This window comes from Ictalurus furcatus, chromosome 5 (genome assembly GCF_023375685.1).
Source record: "Ictalurus furcatus strain D&B chromosome 5, Billie_1.0, whole genome shotgun sequence".
NCBI classification, from domain to species: Eukaryota; Metazoa; Chordata; class Actinopteri; order Siluriformes; family Ictaluridae; genus Ictalurus; species Ictalurus furcatus.
This window is the reverse complement of record NC_071259.1, coordinates 6,785,122-6,807,909: the sequence shown is the minus strand read 5'-3', so window position 1 is coordinate 6,807,909 and position 22,788 is coordinate 6,785,122. Positions and strand designations below refer to the sequence as shown.

Here is a 22,788-nt window from a genome sequence, read left to right as displayed (position 1 = left end):
CTAATCATTGTTTCTCGATCAGATAATTTGTGTGTCGAACACTCTTCTCTGCGAGCAGCCGTTAATTAACACGACACCCTCTGCCCCGTGTCTCTTTAATGGCTTAATTAGGGGTGACAGGCTAACGACCCTGTTTACTCAATTGCCTTTCCTCTCTAATTATCCTAATGACTCGCGGATATTCAGCTCGTCCTCTTGGCCCTGCTCGCGCGCATTAGCATATTAAATGAAGCCCTCGGCTTGGTGACGCGCTGAGGATCGGGCGCGCGCATGAAGTCGCAAGGCCACGGTGGCGCACACTGAATCTGCGACCGATCCCGATTATTAAGCCCTAATTAAGAAATGAAGAGCAACAGTTCATTAGCCGAAATGGTTTTGTCCCTAGGGTAAAGTAACGCAGGCTTTGATGGGACTAATTAGATAAACACGAGCTCTTCAGCAAACAATCAATACCCAAATTATTCAAGGTAATGGTCGCATGTCTTGAAAAACCTTCGACTGTGAAAGGATTAGCAATGTTTGTTAGCAGGGTGATATACAGTGGGCTCTCTCACTTCATTCTCTCTCTCTCTCTCTCTCTCTCTCTCTCTCTCCGCAAGCCGTCTTTGCGAGATTCTTTTCGAGATTGCCCCGCTCCCTGTGCGCATTAATTAATGATAAATCTCTAAAGCCCCAGAGCTTGATTGATGGAAGGAAAATGGATGTTCCAAGCACCTATTGTTTCAGGGTCTCAGGATTAGGTGGAGTTATTTAACAGTTCATTTGAGCGGGTGAGGTCAGTGCTTGTGTGTGTGTGTGTGGGTACCGGCATGGTGGTGCCAGGCTGAACCAGAAAGCTCGCAGTGGGGTAATGCTCCATAATGAAGATTAAACCCTCCGAGCCCGAACGTCGCTCGCTGAGGGGAGGGGGGAGGGTGTGTGTGTGTGTGTGTGTGTGTGTGTGTGTGTGTGTGAATCCGTGTTTTATTAACTTGTCTGATGCAGGAGGCAATTTGCAAAAGCTTAGCACGACTCAGACTTTAGCCTGCTTATTTACTAATTCCACACACAACTCTTTTGTTGTTTTTGTGCATTTCATTTAGTTTGATCCTCACGTCCGGATAAAGGGGCACTCCCTTTGGAATTCTTTGAAGTATCATTAGAGTAATCGTTTTAATTATTGTGTGGAAGCAGCCTAATATATTAAGCACAGATGATTCATATTAAGAAATATTAGGAAATAGACCTGCACTTATGGAAGGAAGTTTTGCAAGTGATCAGAATTATTTAAAACTTGCTTTACAAAAAAAAGCTAATAATGCACATGACTATTGTATTAAACCCTTTCACCCTTAATTATTTGTGTGTGTGTGTGTGTGTGTGTGTATATATATATATATATATATATATATATATATATATATATATATATATATATATATATTATTTTAAGGGGCAAATAAAGTTCTAATGTGCTAACCCGTCATTTAAAATTCAAAAATCGAATGTTTAACAGCATAAAAAAGCACAATAAAAGTACAAATTCATCTCTATTTCATGAATTTTGTTATGCATCAATCGATAAAGCCTTTTAAATGTTTTTATAATGTATAAATGTTTAATTATGGCATTTTAATGTGTGTTTGTGTGTGTGTGCGCGCGCGTGCTGCAGCCAGGCTCATTTACAGCAAAGAAGCTGCAAAGTATCACGGAGTATGTCTGCGAGTGACCCATGAATTATTTCTACTAAGAACTACTACAGAATATATCCCATGTGTGCCACAGATGGAGGCATGTTACAACACACACACACACACACACACACACACACACACACACACATCTGGACCTCACACTGATATCGGATTCAAAAGGGATTTTATCTGTTCATAGTGATAATGTATATGTAGTCCTGAAAGCACACACACACACACACCACACACACACAAACAAAGGACATTTAATACAGAATATTTTTGTATAAATATTAATCTAAATTCACAGATCAATTTCAATGTATGAATTTTTCTTAGCACAAAATGTGTAATTGAACCACTGAACCATGAAAAGCATGCTAAATGCACAGTCAGCAAATAATTGTAAAAAGCAAGGAAAATGAATCAGATGCAATACATTATAAAAAAATTTTACATTCTTTACATGATTTCATGTCTTTCTTTCTTTCTTCTTCTTTTTTTCTGAGATAGCACCAGCGTGATGATTTCTGTGTTAATACACAAGTACAGATATACGAGTTTCAATTGTTCCTCTGTAAACAAGTGTGTCTCAGTGGGCACGATTAGCAATCTCTGGAGTGCAAGCGGAGGTCAGCCATCTTAGAAACGAGAGCTCCGGCATCGGCCACATGATCCGCTGAACAAGCCGAGCCGAGGCTCTATTCTGAGAGGCGCAGGTTTAGGTGACAAGCAGCACAATGGGATGAGAAATGTGCCGTTTGTAAACTTCAGTTCGGATTGTTTGGGACAAGGCTGTGCAAGAAAGCACAGGTGGGCATGGTAGTGCAGATCTTTCTTTAAAAAAAAAAAAAGGGCAGAAAGAAAAGAGGCGCACAATGCTGGTGTCAAACGTGGTACTGATAAATGTGCTTCTCTAATAATAGAAACAAAAATTGGATAATGTACACAGCGTTTTATTTATCGAATCTTCCACATCTGAAGTGTACTGTAGCATGGACTGACACAAGGACTGACACATTTCCCTGTATTGAGAAAAGTACTGCAAACCTGTGTACCTCGAACACACTGATCATGGAAGTGTAAACACAGCTGGTGGAGCAGTTAATAATAAATATCTGCACAAAACACATACTTTTTTCTCTTTTTTTTAAAGGCTAATAAATTCTTCCATCTAAGACTCTAAGTCAGTGAAAGTTTGAGGAAGTGGAATGAGCTGCACTGGTACAGTGTATCAAAAGCTGGATCAAACTACATAAGGACAGATGAAGCTTGTTTTTTTTTTTTTTTTCTGGTGTATTTTCGAATTCTCAAATCTGATTGGCCAGAAGGTGTTTATATTAATGTGCTTGTTCTCAAACCTCATCATTTCTATAAGAGCAGTTCTAATCTAAGACTAATACTAGAAGAAAATGACAGTATTTAACAAAGAAAAACATATATTTGTTGTTATGCTGAGGTTTTTCTGTAACAACACCTTTATTATAAATTCCTCATATAATTTTACACAATATCATTTCATTTACCGTTCCCTTGATTTACTTTTCCACGGTTCACATCTCGCTAAAATGCGCCCTTGGATTCGGCAAAGCAAACCGTCACGAAACTCCTCCTCCTTCCCGCGAGGAGGGCCGACTAAATATTATCCTGGAAAAGCGTCCTCACATCCCTACTCTGAAAATCTATACCGTCGGAAACAGCAGACCATCCCCGAACCTTTGGGATGCTCCTTTCGATAAACTACGATTCGGGACACACTAATTCTAATCTCAGATGGATAGTAGGCAAATTAGAAATGCAGCGTTTGTCTCATTCCATATCACACTGCCGTGACGTTGATTCATTTCCTACATCAGCATGCCCTGTCGTGTTTTATTCGTCTTTAACGGTGTTCCTTACGTACTGTTCCTAAACTCTCGTTTAATCCAATAAGACGTTTCTGCTCTTACTTTTGTTTTTTTTTTTAACTGTTCAGAGTAATTACACATGCACATGAGATGCAGTGGATTGAGATTAGGTGAACAAATTCTGGAAGTTTTATATAAAATAAGGGTTTCTACGTGTGAACTGAGTGCTTCAATTTGTCCAGAGGCTAACGGTCAGTACGTTTACATGGACAACAGTAATCCGACATTAACCGGATTAAGACGATACTCTGATTAAGAAACTACCATGTAAACAGTGATTATTGATGACCTTAATCTGATTAAAGTCATACTCGAAGTAAACACAAATCGAATTTAAACATGTGGAGTATTCGTGTTTTAGTCGCATTATCGACGTGCATTACAGACTATTCACATTATTAACGTCGTGTGGGAGTTTTCACCGTATTTTGCGACAGGAAACGTACACACACGGCAATGCTCAACCGTTTGACGGCAAACAAGAGAGCACGGCTGCGTCCGAAACCGCGTAATTACCTGCTATATAGTAGGCAAGATATATGTATTTCAGCTGATATATAGTAGGTAAGTATGCTGTTTGGGACACAGCCCATAGCTTCAAGCAGTCGTCTACTAGCACGTATAGCATGACAAATAATTACCTGCACTCGAAGCTTTCGTGAAATTAAAAATAAAACTGTATACTATATGGGGGGGCAGTGGTGGCTTAGCGGTTAAAGCTCTGGGTTACTGATCGGAAGGTTGGGGGTTCAAGCCCCAGAACTACCAAGCTGCCACTGTTGGGCCCTTGAGCAAGGCCCTTAACCCTCTCTGCTCCAGGGGTGCTGTATTATGGCTGACCCTTTGCTCTGACGCCAGCTTCCTGACAGGCTGGGGTATGTAAAGAAATGAATTTCACTGTGCTCTAATGTATATGTGACCAATAAAGACTCATTATCATTATACGGTACCATAACGGAGACGAACTGTATGTCGATACGTGAAATTCTGGAGGGAACGTAGGACAGCGTGGCGCGGTGACGTAATGACGTGTGCCGTTAATCGATCTATGTTCTATAACATGTACAACGGGTACATGAAAGGAATATTATAAAAACGACTCATGTAAACACCTTAATCACAATATTGTCTTATTCAGAATAAGGTCAATGATTAGATTACTGCTGTCCATGTAAACGTAGTCAGTGTCGAAAGAAATGATGAAGATGAACAAACTGCAAATCACTGGTGCTTTCTTATCTGATCTGAGTGAAATATTCATGGGGGGTGGACTGGGGGTGAGAATGTGCAAGCAGACATGTCAGAGAGACGGAGGAGTGTGAGGGGGTTGTGTTCACATGACCTCTGCATGGTTGGGCATGGCCTGGTCAGACAGCGACTGACTGGCAGAGAGCCTGTCTCATGGGCATTCAGACATTCCTAACCCTCGGCACTCCTCACTCTTCACTCTTCCGTTCTACTCTTTTGTCTCATCCTTCGTTAAGTTAACGTTTCCACCATGGCCACTTCTCTTACTTGTCCTTATTATCTGCTTAGGTAAGATGAATGAAATACATCCGTGGTGCGCTTGGTGTAGTCATTTACAAAGGTTTCTTTGAATTTGTCTAACACGGACAGAATATGTTCGAGCAATTGAAAAATGCTCCCCCTTGTGCTGGACACACAACAATGTGGGGCCTGAGGATGTGTCTGTGAAGCCTTTGACAGAAATGAAATTCAGCTTCTTGCAAGAATTCTGTAGACCGCCATGTGTCATGAAAATACGCCCGACTATACTAACACCTAAACGGACTTCTTTAAAATACTCCGTTTCTATGGCAACGGCATTATTATAGGAGTAGTGCAAGAGGGGGATTCATTCATTCACACAACAGAATTAATGAACTCCCACTCATCATGAACTCTCTCACAGAGAGAGAGAGAGAGAGAGAGAGTGAAGAAGAAGAAGAAGAAGACATACCAATCTCAGTCACTTTTCTGCCCTCATTGTTCAAAAGCTGTGTGCGGTGGGGTGGCATTCAGAGAAAGATTGGGAAAGAAAGGGCGAGAGTGTGAGAGCAGTGCATGAAAGCTAATATTTTGCCCTTTCAGCAGTCTTCCATTTCCCATCTCGCCTCTTCCTCTCATCCCTCTCGCTCTCTCACTCCATCTTTCCTCATCTCACTCTCCCACTTGAATTCCAGTGCAGCAGCAGGGTGTGTGCAGCCATACACATGCCACAATGGACAACTCCATACTCAAACTCTCTCTCACTCACTCTCTCTCTCTCACACACACACACACACATACACACGTGCGTACACACTGGCCTTTCCATGCACACACTGTACTCAAGCATGTGGAACTGGGAATGCTAAGAAGATCATGCATAATGACAGCATTCTGTCCAGTGAGGGACAGTTCCCACAGACAGGGCAGAAAGGCATGTTTGTTTTCAGTTCTTGTCAAAGAAGGGGGAAGAAAAAAAAAAAAGACATACCCTAAGACAGGACACGTCAGTGTCGGAAAGCTCAAGAAGGCAATATCATAATTACGGGGTATTTTTTAAATTTTTTTCAAACCACTTCCTCCCTCATCCAACAATTATTTATTTATTGATTTTTTTTTCATTTCTTACACTACCTGAGATCCACATTAAAATCTGACATCTTCAACTCTTCTTTATGAAGTAATATATAGTTTTAATACTATTTTTTCGCCTGCAACACAGCGTATGGCCTCCTATTTATTATATACGCTCATTACATGAGGATTACATACTTAATGGCCCTATATAGAGCACTGTACACTTGTTAGAACGTCATTTAGACAAGTGTGTGAACTCCTATGTGTTGGAAGTGTTGGAAATTCTGAACTACTTCAGATAATAATAATAATAATAATAATAATAATAATAATAATAATAAAAATAATGTAATCATTCTTTCAGAACAGAATTGAAAAGTATATACGGAACTAAAAAGGTTAAAACCTTGTATAATGGGGACTTTTATTTCGCTTTAGATATTATGTAAATGCAAATACGACAGTAGTTGAATTGTAAAATTCAATCTGAGAGCCCTGTTGTGTGTCCATGATGTTCATCACGCAAGGGTGTCTTACTCAAATGTCACAGACTTGGTGTGTGAGTGCTCCCTCGAGTAAGCAAACAGTGTGAGTGTGTGTGTGTGTGTGTGTGTGTGTGTGTGTACAGTACAATGCACTTCGGCGAGCTCCGGAGGAAAAAGCAGATCGTCCGTTAGAGTGTAACCGAGCCAGGAGAAGAAAGAAAGGATATTATCATTAAGTCATCTCCTAGTCCTACTTATAAAAAGAAACAGCAAAAAAACCCCACAAATATTATTTCTGCGGAGGCCTCCTCCCCTCTTGGTGACAGAAGAAGCCAACGACATCCAATTGCTGAGTGTTTTTTGACAGTCTGCTGCTGAAGCGCATAAGAAGGCTTTCCGTTTTAATCGAACAGGCATGTTGTTCAGTAGAGTCACATTCCTGAGAGAAAAAAAAAAAGATCCTCGACTGACAGTTAAAACGAGGGGTTTTAGAGAAAGAAAGAAAAAACTAAATTAAGAACCTAATTTACTTTGGAATCTCGACAGTTGTTTTCAGAATTTGTTTTACTTGTTCCTTCAAGACATGTTCGTTAATTATTACCACTTCCTGGTCATTTGTTTTCGCTCAGACAATGAACAGAAACTTCAGGAGGAAACATTTTTTCCCAGACCGTCCTCTTACTTCCCACCTTTCATACAGCATTGTGTGTGTGTGTGTGTTGGGTGGTCAGAATTCTGAGCCCTCTGCATTCTTCAGTCCATGCTCCTGCCCCAGGGGCAGCCTGGCCTGGCGTATAATTGCCCTCCGCTACAGATAGTTACCAGCCTTCCCCCTGTCCCTCTCCTCCTCTTCTTTCCCCTGTTTATTCTCCTCTGATTTCAGACTCCTCTGGGTCATCATTCATCGCCGGGGCCCCCCTGGGCCCTGGGGACTGGACTGGGAGGCCCCTGTTTCTATCCCGTCCATAACCAGAGGCCATTTCTGATGGCCCTGCGTTACGAGTGGGCGAAAATGCAGGGGGGGGGGGGAGGAGGCATGCGACGAGGGGGGGGTTGCACGCTAGCGATTATTGTATCCAGATAATCATTTCAAACAAATTATCATAATTATCAATCAATCATCACATTTGGAGCGAGCTGCCCGCAGGTCAGAAAAGCGCTCCTCCTGACCTGTAATGCGTTTCTGGGGCATAATAAGCCCATCATAAATTTGACGGATCGTTTGAGATGGAATCTTTACAGGAGGGAAATTTTCCTGGCTTGATAAAGCAAACATTAAAAGGTCTATTTACCCCCCTGGTGACCCTCTCTGCTAATGCTGCTGACCCGAGTCCAGTCTAACCATTCCCCTTATCCTCTGCTCCTTTTTGTTTCTCATCGGAGGGAAAAGAAAGTGTTAAAGCGATGACCTGACCCTGTACACACCAACTGAACAAAAGGAGGCTGCCACAACATGAAAGGCAAGCTTCGGGACATGCTTTCGGTTCAGGAATGTCAAAGATGCATATTTTTCAATACGATAGCTCTTTTTTTTTTCTTTTTTTTTTTTTTTTTTTAGATAAGATATCAGTGGTAATTTTTCTAACCTCAAGTAAAAAAGACTCATGGCAGTAAGGGCCAGAAAGACATTAATGTGATCTCTGGGTGCTTGTCAAAAGAGTCATTAATCTCTTTCCCATTAAAGCATCACAGGCCTGCTTTAGGCCCTTTCGCATTTATAAAGCAGTCTAAATGGAGCGAATGTTTTAATTTCGAATCGGGCCAGACGCAGGACAATGCTGCAGGGGATCTGCCCAGGCTTCTCTTTGGATCAGTTCTGAATGCAATTACAAGCCATTGATTTTCTATAATGAATTTATGTCTCTCAGTGTTATCGCTGCCGGATCACTGTGAGCTTACATGTTTGTAAGACATAGACGCACACACACACACACACACACACCCACACCCACAGATACAGATGCACTCACACATACACACACACACACACACACTCTTTGGACAAAGTGTGAGCAGTCAGATTACATCTGGCGGCTTCTGGGAAAGCTGAAATATTAGTGTGTGAGAGTGGAAAGGGGGTTCGTGAATACCCAGGCGATCACGGGCAATAAGGCAGATCCTATCTCCCACCGCCGTCGATAGGCATCTCCTGCCGCGAGTCTAGAAACTGTTTGTGTTTGGAGAAGGAGGATAAATAAATGAAAGAAGAGCTGAGCCTCGATCCCCTCATCCTTCTCACCTTCCCTTTCTCCCTGTATCTATCCCATCCTGTGGGATTGAAGCTAAGAAGGCTTTTCAGCTCGGGGAAATAAAACCACCCTTTTTTTGGCTTGTTGTCTTTAGAAAGGTCAGGAGGGTATTATTGAAAGAGAACAGCGAGATGATGATATTATAGATAATGTGGCATGGATGTTTTTATTGTAGGAGCTCAACAAACAAGCAGGAATACACGTATCTATACATGAACCCAGTATTATTATTATTATTATTCCCTTTTAAAAGACACCGGTTATACTTCAACGTCTAAGTGGACATTTTTTAAAGCCCGTTAAGGAGTCGTAATTATTACTGTGAATAATTCTGGATGTTGGAAAAAGCCCTAAATATGCTAGGCGACACGTGCCACAAGACTAGAAGGTGAAGCAGGGCCCAAATTGACAATCGGGGATCATTAACGACGATGTAATGACGATTTCTGATCGAATAAAAGCCTCAAAGCGAGAGACTTCTGAAAGGCCGAAGCCTGGTGAGAGCCAACGGGGTCATTAACTAAAGCCGCACACTTCAGCTGCCTCTCAGGCGGTCTTCACATGAGACTCGTGCTGATTCTCCGAGCAGGTGTCTTGCCATTGTTCTTTCATGCTCCATTGGTTTTACACTTGAACTCCTTTCTTACCCCCCTCCCGACCACCGCCTCGACCTTCTCACACGGGCCATAAAAGAAACGAAGCTTGCCACCCCTACAATCAATTTATCACCTCTTAAACCTAACCCTGAGCCTTTGGTGGAACTTGTTCTGGAATCAGTATATAAAGAGAGATTCTCTGTTATCTCCAAAGCAACATCCACATACTTTCTGACAGATGTTTAAACAGAAATTATGACTGCATTCACAGGATTTATTTATTTTATTGGTGACGCGTTTGGTAAATAAGACTCCCTTGCTTGTGAACCTTCTCCATCTACAGTTTGAGTGTGTGATGATCTGTTTTGGGGTTGTTGTTGTTGTTGTTTTCAGACACACATTCAGGCTTACCTTTTTGATGCAGCTATCCTGTGACGACACTTCGTGATCATTCAGCATTTGCTGTAGAGGAAAAGAAAAGAGCATTAAACCCCCAGCTCAGTTTAAAATCACATGTATAATACAAAACAAACAGAAGGACAGGACATGGGTATTAATATTAATATTAAGGACATCGATTCAAGTTGCTTTCTTTCAAGCTGTCTGTTCTAATAGCTGCGGCGTGGGGGCTGAAACCTGATGAGCAGAAAGCATAAAGCGGCCACTGAGTGATGAGACAGGAGTCCATCGTTTGACCCCTGCACCCCCACACCGACCGGCGCACGCAGACTGAAGCCCGCTCTTTGTGTGCTGAAATGAAAGGCTCATAGATTTGACATTAACTCACGGGAGCAGGAAATTTCGCTCGGCGCAGACAGTCGGAGGAGGAGACGTGGTGGTATTAGGGGCCTTCAGGAATATTTATCTAGAGAGGCGCGCGCCAGACTACAGCCGGTGTCTTTTAGAGCCGCGGCTCTGATGAGAGCCGAGTCTGTTCCAGGTTTCGGGAGATAATGGGAGCTCGTGTGAGTTCACCGCTCTCTGTGTGCCGTTCATTCATTCGTGGGCAGGGGAGGAGAGGAAGAGGGCTGCGCTCTGGGATTATTGGGCTGTGTTACAGGAGTACGCTGATCTCCACCATCCGAAAGCCGCCTCCTTTTCCTGTCTCATCTTCTGAATGGAAGGTGTGTGAGGGTGAGGAAGGGCTCTGTGACCCAACATGTGGTTCTGTATTGAACTTGACATGGGTGCATTTCATAGTGCTCTCTCTAACAGAATTACACAAAAGGCAATTCTGCTGTATCCAGGAACGAGAGATTTTTATCGTTCTGTTTTGAGACTGCTGTATTTGAAGATGGATATAAGGAAAATGTTATTTTAAACGATTAGTTTTAAGTTACGCTCGAGGCACGCTCGCACAGAAGGGTTTTAATGGTGACGATGTTTCATCTAATGTCCGCTGTTTATTATTCATCATATATTTGTGTTTAATACTTTCCCGTCTTGGTAAATGGTAAATGGTCTGCACTTATATAGCGCTTTTTTAATCTTAGCGGTTCTACAAAGCCCTTTAGACTGGTTCTCCTTCACCCATTCACACACACTCTCACACACCAATGGTAGCAGAGCTGCCATGCAAGGCGTTAGCTTGCCTTCGGGAAGCTAACATTGGGGTTCAGTGTCTTGCCCAAGGACACTTCGGCATGCTGAGTCACGTGGGCCGGGAGTCGAACCGCCAACCCTACGATTAATAATAATAATTCCTTAGATTTATAAAGCGCTTTTCTAGACACTCAAAGTGCTTTTACATTGTATGGGGAGGGGGAAATCTCCTCAAACCACCACCAGTGTGTAGCATCCATCTGGATGATGCGATGGCAGCCATATTGCACCAGAACTCCCACTACACACCAGCTATTGGTGGAGAGGAGAGGAGAGTGATCTAGCCAATTCAGATATGGAGAATATTAGGGGGCCAGGATAGATAAGGGCCAACAGGGGAATTTCGCCAGGACACTGGAGTTATATGCCTACTCTTTTATGAGAAGTGTCTTGGGATTTTTAATGACCACAGAGAGTCAGGACCTCAGTTTAACGTCTCATCTGAAAGACGGTGCTGTTTTTACAGTATAGGTGTTCCCGTCACTATACATACACAGGGTGAGCGCCCCTGCTGGCTTCACTAATACCACTTCCAGCAGCAACCTTAGTTCTCCCCAAGAGGTCTCCCATCCAGGTACTGGCCAGGCTCAACCCTGCTTAGCATCAATGAGAAACCAGGTGAGAGCTGCAGGGTGGACAACCCGCTCTATCACCTGTGCCACAGCCGTTCATTTAATCTCAATAGCTACTTCCATGACAGTGTGTCTGGAATGATTTTTGTGCCATCATTTAGTAACTGTTGATCAGCAAGGTCTACAGTTTGAATATGTATATGATTATACAATAGCTACCTTTTGAGTTAGGCAGCTGAACTTTTCATAATTGACAGCTGTATCACGTGATTGGCTGTTGGTCAGTGTGCGTGTGTGTATGTGTGTGTGTGCCTGTGTGCATGTGTGTGTACGTACGGGAGCTAACCACTATACAAACTCTTTTCTTTATTCTGTCTTACACACAAACAATACGTTGCGTTTTAAAAGACATGACTGTCGAGCTGCTTCACCCACAAGTCAGCACAACTGCTTCGGTTCTCTCAATTCATCCGAACGCATTCTGGCAGCGTGCTGAAATGCAATTCAAATTGGGAAGGAGGCCCTAAAAGTGAGCGTGCAACCCATTCGGGTTATAAAAACGTGCAAAAGGATGTGGGGCTGAAAAGAGAGTATTTAAAACCCGTGAAAAACGAAGGAAAGCAAACAACAACAAAACAAAACAAAAACAAAAACGCAATACGCTCCCAGCACCCCTTTATCAGCGTTTGATTGGCAGTGCTGCACACTGCCCAAAAGCTGTGGTTCCCTAAATGAGCCTGTCACTGTATCCAAGCCAACCAAGTGGAAGCAATTACATCACAAATACTCAAACAAGTCTACTTAAACTACTTACATACATAATTCAATCCTGTAGCCATGTCAGAGCCACACCAGACCAGAACGGCGTTACGGTGCCGGTGCATTCGAATGACACGTTTTAAACAAGCATGGTGTAGAATCCAAAGCGAGTAACTGCAGCCACTTTTTTTTTTTTTTTTTTTTAAGTCTACTCTTTGCTTCATTGCTACACCACAGCACATGTGCAAGCGATTCTCGCGGTGCACACTCACAAACCCACACACTAGAACACACACTTAGTCACGCAGATACACAAAGACACATGCTTACTGCATGTTTATAAATGTGTGTAGTGTAATTGCACTGCAGTCTGAGGCAGAGAGAGAGAGAGAGAGAGAGAGAGAGAAAGTAAGTATGTGTATGTGTTTACCCTGGGCAAGTAATCACTATTATTAATATTAATTATATTATAACAAATATATATCAGGTGCATATGAAACCACAAAATGCTTTATTGATGTCTTTCAGATTGAAATCATTTCCACCTTCGGTATTTGACACTGTTCATTGTTATTAGGATAGACAATATTTATATATGCATTAAATTATTGTGCTCAATGACATGAAACTTAAAATAACTGAAAATTAATAGTTGAATTTTTTTTTGTAATTACAAGTATTGATGTGGAGCCTATTTTGTAAAATACTACACAAGTAGTAGTAAGTAGGTACTATTTTCAAGAGAGAGAGGGAGAGAGAGAGAGAGAGAGAGAGAGAGAGAATGTGTGTGCATACTTGGCCAACACCCAGCTTGTTAAATGACTTACCATCAGAGAGCGATGGCCATATGTGTGGGTGCATGTCAAGTAAATAAATAGTGTATTAATTAGATGGTTGGAAAGTATGATTTGCCACAAGCGTTGGTATGATTTATGGCATGTCAGAATCATTTCAAAGTGACTCTTCTGACTCGCCCCCCCCCCCCCCCCTTACTTTTTGTGATGGGACAATTTGCGCCATTGATACTCCGGTGGGAATTGGCGATGTTTTTTTCTAAACAGACGTAACACGCACAATTGGACCTCTAAGAAGCGTCTCGCTATGTTTGCTTACACAAGCTTGTCAGGTCTTCTTATGTAAATGAAATCGCCGAGAAGTTCTGTGATTAGCATGTCAGGCTGACAGTGCTCAGGAGTATCCAAAAACAGAGGTGCTATGGTGGAGGACTTCGAAAATAAACACACCGTAAACGATTTCAGCCTACTTTCTAACCTGCTTAACACCGATGTATGTGTATATAAGAAAAAGAGAAGAGAAGAGAAGAGAAGAGAGAGAGAGAGAGAGAGAGAGAGAGAGAGAGAGAGAGAGAGAGAGAGAGAGAGAGAGTAAATGTGTATGTGTTCACCCTTGGGGAAAAAAATGTTATTAACATTATAAGCACACCTTTATGAGCACACCTTCATTTCCTTCAACTCTATTCATAATGACACACAGTGAAGACCGACAGACAAAAGAAAACAACCTCACCCCTCAAACACACAATGCACACACACACACACACACACAAACCAGCAAAGCTTTTCCAACCCAGCCATCCAGCTGTCTTAATAGACACACAACGGGCAAAGAAAACACCCCTTCATTTTACATAATAGGTTTTCTTCAACTTTTCCCTCTTTAGCCTAACACAAGTGACGGGCTGAGTGCTGAGGAAAAGACAGCCTCAATCAAGCCAATGACAACGCTGCCTTGTCACAGCTTTCGTTTTATTCTAATTGCAATTAGTGAAGAACTGTGAACGAGCCTGACACCGAGCTGTAAAAGCTGGACGTTGAAGCTGAAGAAGTAAAGCGAGCACATTTTAAGGGCTTTTTCAGTGGGGGGAAATTTCGGTGCACATTGCCAAAAACAATTCTCCTCAAGTCTGGATAATATGAGGCAATACAGCAGCGCGGCCAATAGATGGTTATGGATGTCAAAAGCCACAAGTTTCCAAAAAGAAACACCAGAAAACAAACCTCAGTGCCTTTTGAACTTGCTGAGTGGCATCTCTTTGGCTCAAACAACCACACGAAGAAAGCCACTAATTGAAAGTTTTGCTTCGCAGTTATTGAGAATATTCTCTTGTTTTGGCGAAGCGCACGGCTTTTTAGATATGTGGACCAAGGCGCATTATTGATCTCCTGACATATAGATTAGTGAGTCGCCCAGTCCGAGGTGGACAAAAATAAACATAGAGAGAGAGAGAGAGAAAGAGAGAGAGGAATGTGAAGTGTGTCCAGAAACCAGTGTCCGCTCATCACGCTCCTCATGGTTCCATGTAAACCACGTTTCTCACGGTTATAAATATATAAATATCAAAACACATTAAGAACGGCGTACACACGTGGCTCATTCATACTCTATATACGTTACTCCTCCTCTATACCGTTATTAACGTGTGTATAGCCGTGCTTGGATTACGTTTGTATAGAGCACGATGTGAGATTGTATCACAGCTGGACTTTTACATCTAAAGTCATTTGTCTTCAAAATCAGGCAAGCAAAAATAAATAAATAAATAAATAAATAGTCTCAGAACTGTTCTCACTGCTTAACAAACATTTCAACAAAGAGCCTACACATTAAAAACTCTGAGCGAGAGCAGAAAAGAGTTCAGCGGTAAATACCAGGAAACTAGCGACAATCTGATATATTCGTGATGACTTTAATAAGTCGAGGGCTTGCAGCTTTTTAGGGCCAAGGCAAACATCAAGGGAGTACTGATAGTGAACACTCCACCGTGGGCAATTAAATATAATCGCTCCCAGCTTAGCATTGTTTGATTCTCTATTATATTCTTATCAACATCTCCTGTCCTGTCAGGGAGTGTGAGAAAGACGTGGCGGGCAGCGAAACGGATGGCTAAAGGAATGCTGAATTCCTATTGTGCGAACACAAAGGAGAGAGGAGCGACGGTTACGGCAGGCAAGTTTGTTTAATACTTATCACCACGAGTAAAGCTAACAGTGGCCCTCGCTTTCAGTCAGGACGAGGTGGGTGTGTGGGAGAGCAAAAAAACCCACAGATATGATCGACAAAAACACCTCAGGTATTACTTCAAGGTCAAGGCAGGTTTCTACAAATTGTGCACGGTTCACAGTATAAAATACTTACGGTGGTTTCTATACGATTTCTATAACCACAACACAATCATAACCTCGCAAAAATGTCATTCAAACGTTTCTTTTTCGCGAACAAATTGATATCGAAATGTTCCAAACGAACAAATCTCATTAGTTGAAAGCGCTGAAAAACACACGTCGTGCCTGTAAACTGTAAGCTAACTCAGCAGCTACACCTACGCAGCAGGACTTCACTTTACGAACCGCTGTCTAAAAGAAATCGACATCGCTGTTTATAATAACGAGCTGCCTCAAATTTATTAAGAGCCATATCCTTACTCATGGTGTGATCATCCATCATCTTTAGGTCGCTGTGGCCTTTTAGGACTCTAGACTTCATATTGGCAGAGCAATACAGATAAATCAAGGTGCGGAGTGTGTTTATTGATAAACCATTTAAGAGCATGATCTGTAATAATCATACAGGAGGGCCAGACAATATAGTGCATACAGGCGGTGCTGACTCTGACAGCTGGCTTTAATATAAAGTCAAATAATTGCTGTTTAAAGTGCCATAGTGCAATTACTAAAAAGAATATATTTCATTTACAACCAGTTTACATACTAAGGAGGCAAACAGCATTTTTGGAAGGAGTCTCCAGTGTCGGCGGTAAAGCCGTATGTTTTCGCAGCTGTTCTACAATATTAACCATAACTATAACCAGATCAAACGTACAACATGTCATCCTTTAATAAATATGTAGATATAAGTGTAGGCAGACTGCGGTGGTATAAGAGAAATAAAACACTTTTGGATTGTACCATTAACTGCATATTTTATTCCTTAATAATAAACATTTATAGGATCCTGAAACTGTTAGATTTACTCTAGAGAATCGGCAGAAAGCACACCCGAGACCATTTATCTTATGTAGCCTGGGACTTTCATTATCTGAATACTTTTATTAATACACTCTCCTGCACTATGATTGACTGTTTTGAAACCCAATACTGCTTTATCAATATCTGCTTTTTGCGGCACGTTCGCCGTGAGCCCGGCAATGTTTCAACCTGAGGATGAAAGTGCTTCTGATGTCTACAGAAGATCAATAGAAGCTTTTAATTCAGGCCAGGATCTCCCTTTTATGCAAATGCAAAAAGAAGCATATTTGTGAGATGAGATTCTTTGACATTTGTGAGAGTGCAAGCTGAAGGGGAGAAAAAGAAAGAAAAAAAAGGCACGGTGAAAGCAAATGCTGTAATATTATAATATTGCAAGATATACAGTATAATAATTGCTATTTATGCTCATATTAAGGTTCACCGAATCTGTTTTTATTTACGGTTTAAATTTATTCCCAATCATGGGCAGTTCTATTAATCGGTTTGTTTACCCAGAAAGTTTAACCACCTGTTATGTGGAGGCACGCTTCATGGCATTTTGGGCAGACTTCAGTCTCATCACTCGAGAAAGTCTTGACATATTAAAGGAACATCGGGAGGGAGGAAATGGTTAGGAGGAGTTACTCTGGCAGTCGGACTGCGGCTTTGCAAATATCAATGCTGAGGCCAGACTGAGACCAGCCAACATTAATGTCGTGTAAAGTCTCCTCTGAGGTGCTATAAGTGTATATATATATATATATATATATATATATATATATATATATATATATATATATATATATATATATATATCGCCCTCTCTCTCTCTCTCTCACTCTCTCTCTCTCTCTCTCTCTCTCTCTCTATATATATATATATAAAGTCTCTTGTGAGGTGCTCTAAGTATATATATATATATATATCTCCATATCGCCCTCTCTCTCTCTCTCTCCCTCTCTCTCTCTCTCTCTATATATATATATAAAGTCTCTTGTGAGGTGCTCTAAGTATATATATATATATATATATATATATATATATATATATATATATATATATATATCTCCCCATATCGCTCTCTCTCTCTCTCTCTCTCTCTCTCTCTCTCTCTCTCTCTCTATATATATATATATATATATATATAAAGTCTCTTGTGAGGTGCTCTAAGTATATATATATATATATATATATATATATATATATATATATATATATATATATATTTCTCCATATCGCCCTCTCTCTCTCTCTCTCTCTCTCTCTCTCTCTCTATATATATATATATATATATAAAGTCTCTTGTGAGGTGCTCTAAGTATATATATATATATATATATATATATATATATATATATATATATATCTCCATATCGCCCTCTCTCTCTCTCTCTCTCTCTCTCTCTCTATATATATATATATATATATATATATATAAAGTCTCTTGTGAGGTGCTCTAAGTATATATATATATATATATATATATATATATATATATATCTCCATATCGCCCTCTCTCTCTCTCTCTCTCTCTCTCTCTCTCTCTCTCTATATATATATATATATATATATATATATATATATATAAAGTCTCTTGTGAGGTGCTCTAAGTATATATATATATATATATATATATATATATATATATATATATATATATCTCCATATCGCCCTCTCTCTCTCTCTCTCTCTCTCTCTCTCTCTCTCTCTATATATATATATATATATATATATATATATATATATATAAAGTATCTTGTGAGGTGCTCTAAGTATATATATATTCCCATAGCTCTCTCTCTCTCGCTCTCTCTCACATATGTACATACATACATACATATATATATATATATATATATATATATATATATATATATATATATATGTATGTATATATATACAGGGTTGTGGCATAAATACTGATTTCTTTGACTGGGGTTGAGGCAGAGGTCAATCACTGACGAGATTACCCCCCCCCCCCCAAAATAAAATTAATAAATTAATACGTCATCTGATGGTGAGAGAACCTTTTTATTTTTTTGTACGCATGACTCAAACAAATCCAGCTGCATGGTAGAAGGTCTGTCAATTGTAAACGTAAGGTTCGGTTTTATTTGGGGTGATTGTATAATGGCGAAAAAATTTGGGCAAGACAAATGTGTTTGTCGCCAAGACAGACTCCATATAAGAAAGCAAATGAGGGTGCAGGGGGATCTTTAAATCTGTCTCATTGGATGGAAAAGAATAATCGCAGCAATTATTCCGCCAAGCATAACACAGAGTTCACCGAGCTCACGAGCCAGCCTTTTGTATCCGAACACACGCACATTTCTCTTCAGCACTCTTCAGGACTCTCCTTCATTAAACCCACGCATGTGGCGCTTTAATTCATTGCAACTGTCGTGTACTACAAAATTCCAACGCGAGCCAACTTTCTCCAAAGACACAGTTAATCTTTTTACAACTATTTAAGGACATCTGACATAAATATTGCAATAACATCGTCCATGGGCCAAACCTCATGATGGAAATGATCATGGCAGATATTATGCTCTAAAAAAGGTCAGACGTATCCGAGCTGCAGTTTGGCATACCTATAACGTAACATAACGTATACGAGCATAACACGATAAGGCGTTTCACTGACTGTACGTTTTTACAGCATTTACAGCAATTGTTAAATAGAGGCTTCTCAGCATAATTACATTAACCATTCTTTTGCTGAAGATTTCTTGGCACGAGTTTAAGCACGTGCTTAAAAGTTGAGCCTGGATTTTCAAAGCTTTCTATTTCTAGTGATTTACACGGCACAGAAATTCTTGCGAAGGGGTACGTGGTTTCTTCTGCTGAATGAAATAATGGCAAAGATGTGATGAGGAAGGATTTACTGCTTTCTTCATTTGCCTCGGAACAGTGTGAGTGAGTGTGCGTGTGCGTGTGTGTGTGTGTGTGTGTGTGTGTGTGCTCATCTGTGAGGGTGGGGGGTTTCTACGAGGCGGTAGCTGTCTGAGAACGTGAGTGTTTTCATGTGTTTCACTGACAGCGGGGTGGTGTTTTATCCTATCATTTACACTCTCATCTCCAGCATGATGACAGTGAAGCTCCACACTTGTTACCCTGCTGACAGAAGGAGTACAATGGCCTTGTTAGAGACACACACACACACACACACACACGAACTCACTCATGAGTGAGTTATGTCAGATGGACTTTTCAACTTTTGGCGCAAAAAAAAAAAACCCCAAAAAAGCAGCATTTTGCCTATGAAAATCTCTACAAAATCTCTGCAATCCCAGATTTGAAACTGTTCATGCGCCCATCAGTTTAAGCGCAATGGAAAACAATCACGCCTGACGATAACTGGAACAGGGCTTCGTTGAGAAAACCCACCAACAATAACATCTGTAATGGTTCTAATGACGGGATAAGAATTCGTGTCGTTTTAGCGCTGCGGTCGTGCAGACAACAGAAAACACACTTGTGTGCGTGAAATGAACTGTAGCTAGAAAAGCGTTTACCCTCCTGGCTTGAGACGCGTCCAGATCAGATTAGTTCCCACGTTGACCACTAAAAAATTCAAAGAGTGAAATTGAAAGCTGTAGCCAAGAGATACCGCCGGGTGATACAAAGTACGGATCACAAACAGGATATTTCCTCCACTTGTAAGGCTGACGAGGGCCAAAGTGCACAGCGTTTTATGTTTTATTTATCCGCTGCCAGTGATTTTTAGCGGCGGGAAATGTTTCTGTTATTAATGATTGAAGAGATGACGCTAAATGGTATATTTTCACAATTGTACCATGTTCGAAGATGGCCAAAAACATTAGTTTAGCTGTCCGATTAGTTTAGTTACTCTCTAGACTCTTTCAACAATCCATTCCTTCACTTAGAAGCCTGTTAACTACTGCTGGGTTCAATGCAAAAATAAACATTTCTGGCAACTCGTGAGCTTTTGAGGACAGACGAGATTTAAAAAAAAAAAATTTTTCTCTCCATGCAAACACAGATGCTCCTGTATGAAGTAAAATGATGGATGGTCGTGTTCGGAATACTGTAGAAAAACACAGTACTGAATTTCTGCCTTTAAAAAGTTTTACAGAGGACACAAGGGAAAATATATCTCTGTTAATCTACAGTTGCAGACTTCCATGGCATGGGAGTATTTGTTTCAGGGAGGAAAAAAAAAAAAAGAAATCTGGATATTTTCCTAGTAAAATGTTGTAATGTACTCCTAAGAGTTTGACCAGAGATCCAGGGAGATTGGGCTTGACTCTGCTTCGGCCCGATCGTCGTAACGTGAGAGGACGAGGTCTTCTTGCCACACTACTGCAGAGAACACAATTCACATGGCCGTGAAAGCCTTGATTTACTGTCATCGAAATGATCACCATGAAACAGCATGTCGGTGAACTCCCCAATGAAGTGGCACTCGATTCATTATCCCAGACATCTCTGCGCATTGATTTTTCTCTAGACGACTGCGTGGAAATGTAGTGTAGCTACGAAGGGATTGATCTATTCGCTCGGACCTTTTTTCCCCTCCTCGACGCGCCGTCTTTTCCGCCCGACTCTCCCGCAGAATACAAGAGGCCTCTATTTATTTCTTCTCTCTGGAGATAGCAGCATTTATCACCGAAGCCGCCTGTCCCCAAGTCCACAAGATCAACCCATCACTACCACAATAAACGTCAGCTAGGGATGATTGATGCAGCTAATGAAATTGATTAGCCTGTCCTAGCACATTGCACTCCCATGATTCACAGCACTCTGTTTACTCTAACTGCAAAGATTAGGTGAAAGATGAGCTGTTCAAGGCCTAGCATGCACTCAGGGGAACATCTCCGGACACTGTTTATGGCTGAACTTTATTATAATTTTATTTACACTGATGACTCCGGGCAAGGGTATCGTTCCAGGTTGTTCCAACATTCTTCCATATGCCTTTACATAAATAGTACTAGCGTGAAGATTTGTGTATATTTAAAAACACTTTCTAGTGCACCTAGCACAATCTTTCTCTATAGCCCAGGTATTTCAGCATGTACTGACGTCATGCAAAGTACACACGTGGCCCAACACATCTGGAGCATAAACCTCAAATCACAGCAATTCGAGCCAGACAGAAGGGAGTCAGTCATATCAGAATGGACTTTGTAGGTGGGCTTCTGCAAGACGGCGGTGAGGGAACGTGTACGGATAGGGAGAAAGTCTAAGCCGCTGGCTTTACGTTTGGTATCTCAGAGGTCGACGTTGACTTTGGATCGACTTCGATGTTGACTTTTGATCGACGAGACGTTAGAGCAGATCAGCAAATCTGCTCTAAATGACTTTATAAATAATTCCTGAATGACAGGTGCTGTCTGCAAACGTCCCTGCAGATGAACTTCGGCTCATCACAAATGACTTTATTAGCCAGCAGATAACACTTTACAGCAGTGTCAACTGCCAGGGCCCCAAAAGCACCAGGCGGGATGTTTGAAGTGGTACATTTTTATCCACTGCTATCATAAAGAACCATCAGACGAATACACAGAAGACTCGCTGGCCATCTAGGTAAAGGTCATCATCACTGTCAAAGTTATTAGTATTACTGCTATGGTCTAGTCAGGTGAGTCAGCATGTTCCCACTGCTTGTTGTTTTTTTTTTTTCTGTCTACATAGCTGAGACCATCACGGCCTTACGAATCCGATGGGACCCTGGAGGCATCTCGTCATTGTTTCTTCTGATGGACGCAAAACGTCTCGACTCGAACGTTCCGTCAGCCGTGTAAATAGAGCGATCATCGGGGAAAATGTTTATAAAAGGAGCTCGAAAGGTATTTTTCCTTTCGCTGTTTTTACACTGACGCACGTCTGATCGTTGAAAAGAGCGAGAAGTGAAAACGAGCGAAATGAGGAGGAAAAAGCGAAAGTTTTGCATGGCTTTCGCATAGTGTTTCTACAGTGCCGTGGTGGTTTAATGGATGTGGCCGGGTGCTGAGATGCAGAGCGCTAGTGGCGCTGAGTGAGAACTCATCCGTACCTCTGTTGAAAAAAACACAAAACTGGCTTTATCCACCCTGCAGCTGTAAGTTAAGCAATGATGACGTGCTCCTCTGGCCAACATTAATCTTTAGAACATGAGTTTTAAACTAACAAGAGGCTTTCCCCCAAGGCAGCGAAAGAGGAAGAAAATGTTCAGGCCCTTGATAAATCTTTTTTCTTGGTAAGACTAGACACAGGATAACCATATTCTAGTGCAAAAGAGAAGATGGAGCATGAAGCGTGTCGAGGCAGCGGCTGTTGAAGACAGGGCTTTTTTTTAACCCCTCTGACTTGTCATGATGGCAGTTGTGTGCCCCAGCCACACATTATTGTTGTTAACAGTGTTATCATTGCGCGCTGGCTGGAGATA

General features: G+C 41.2%; 1 protein-coding gene across 2 annotated transcripts in view; it reads right to left on the bottom strand.

Annotated features, from left to right (window-relative positions):
* prdm16 (PR domain containing 16) overlaps window positions 1-22,788 on the bottom strand; it is a 172,787-nt gene that overhangs the window by 74,987 nt on the left and 75,012 nt on the right. For both annotated transcript variants that reach the window (XM_053624508.1, XM_053624509.1), the window contains exon 3: window positions 9,887-9,937. In XM_053624508.1, coding sequence (XP_053480483.1) covers window positions 9,887-9,937 — 51 coding nt within the window. The remainder of the gene's footprint in view (window positions 1-9,886; window positions 9,938-22,788) is intronic.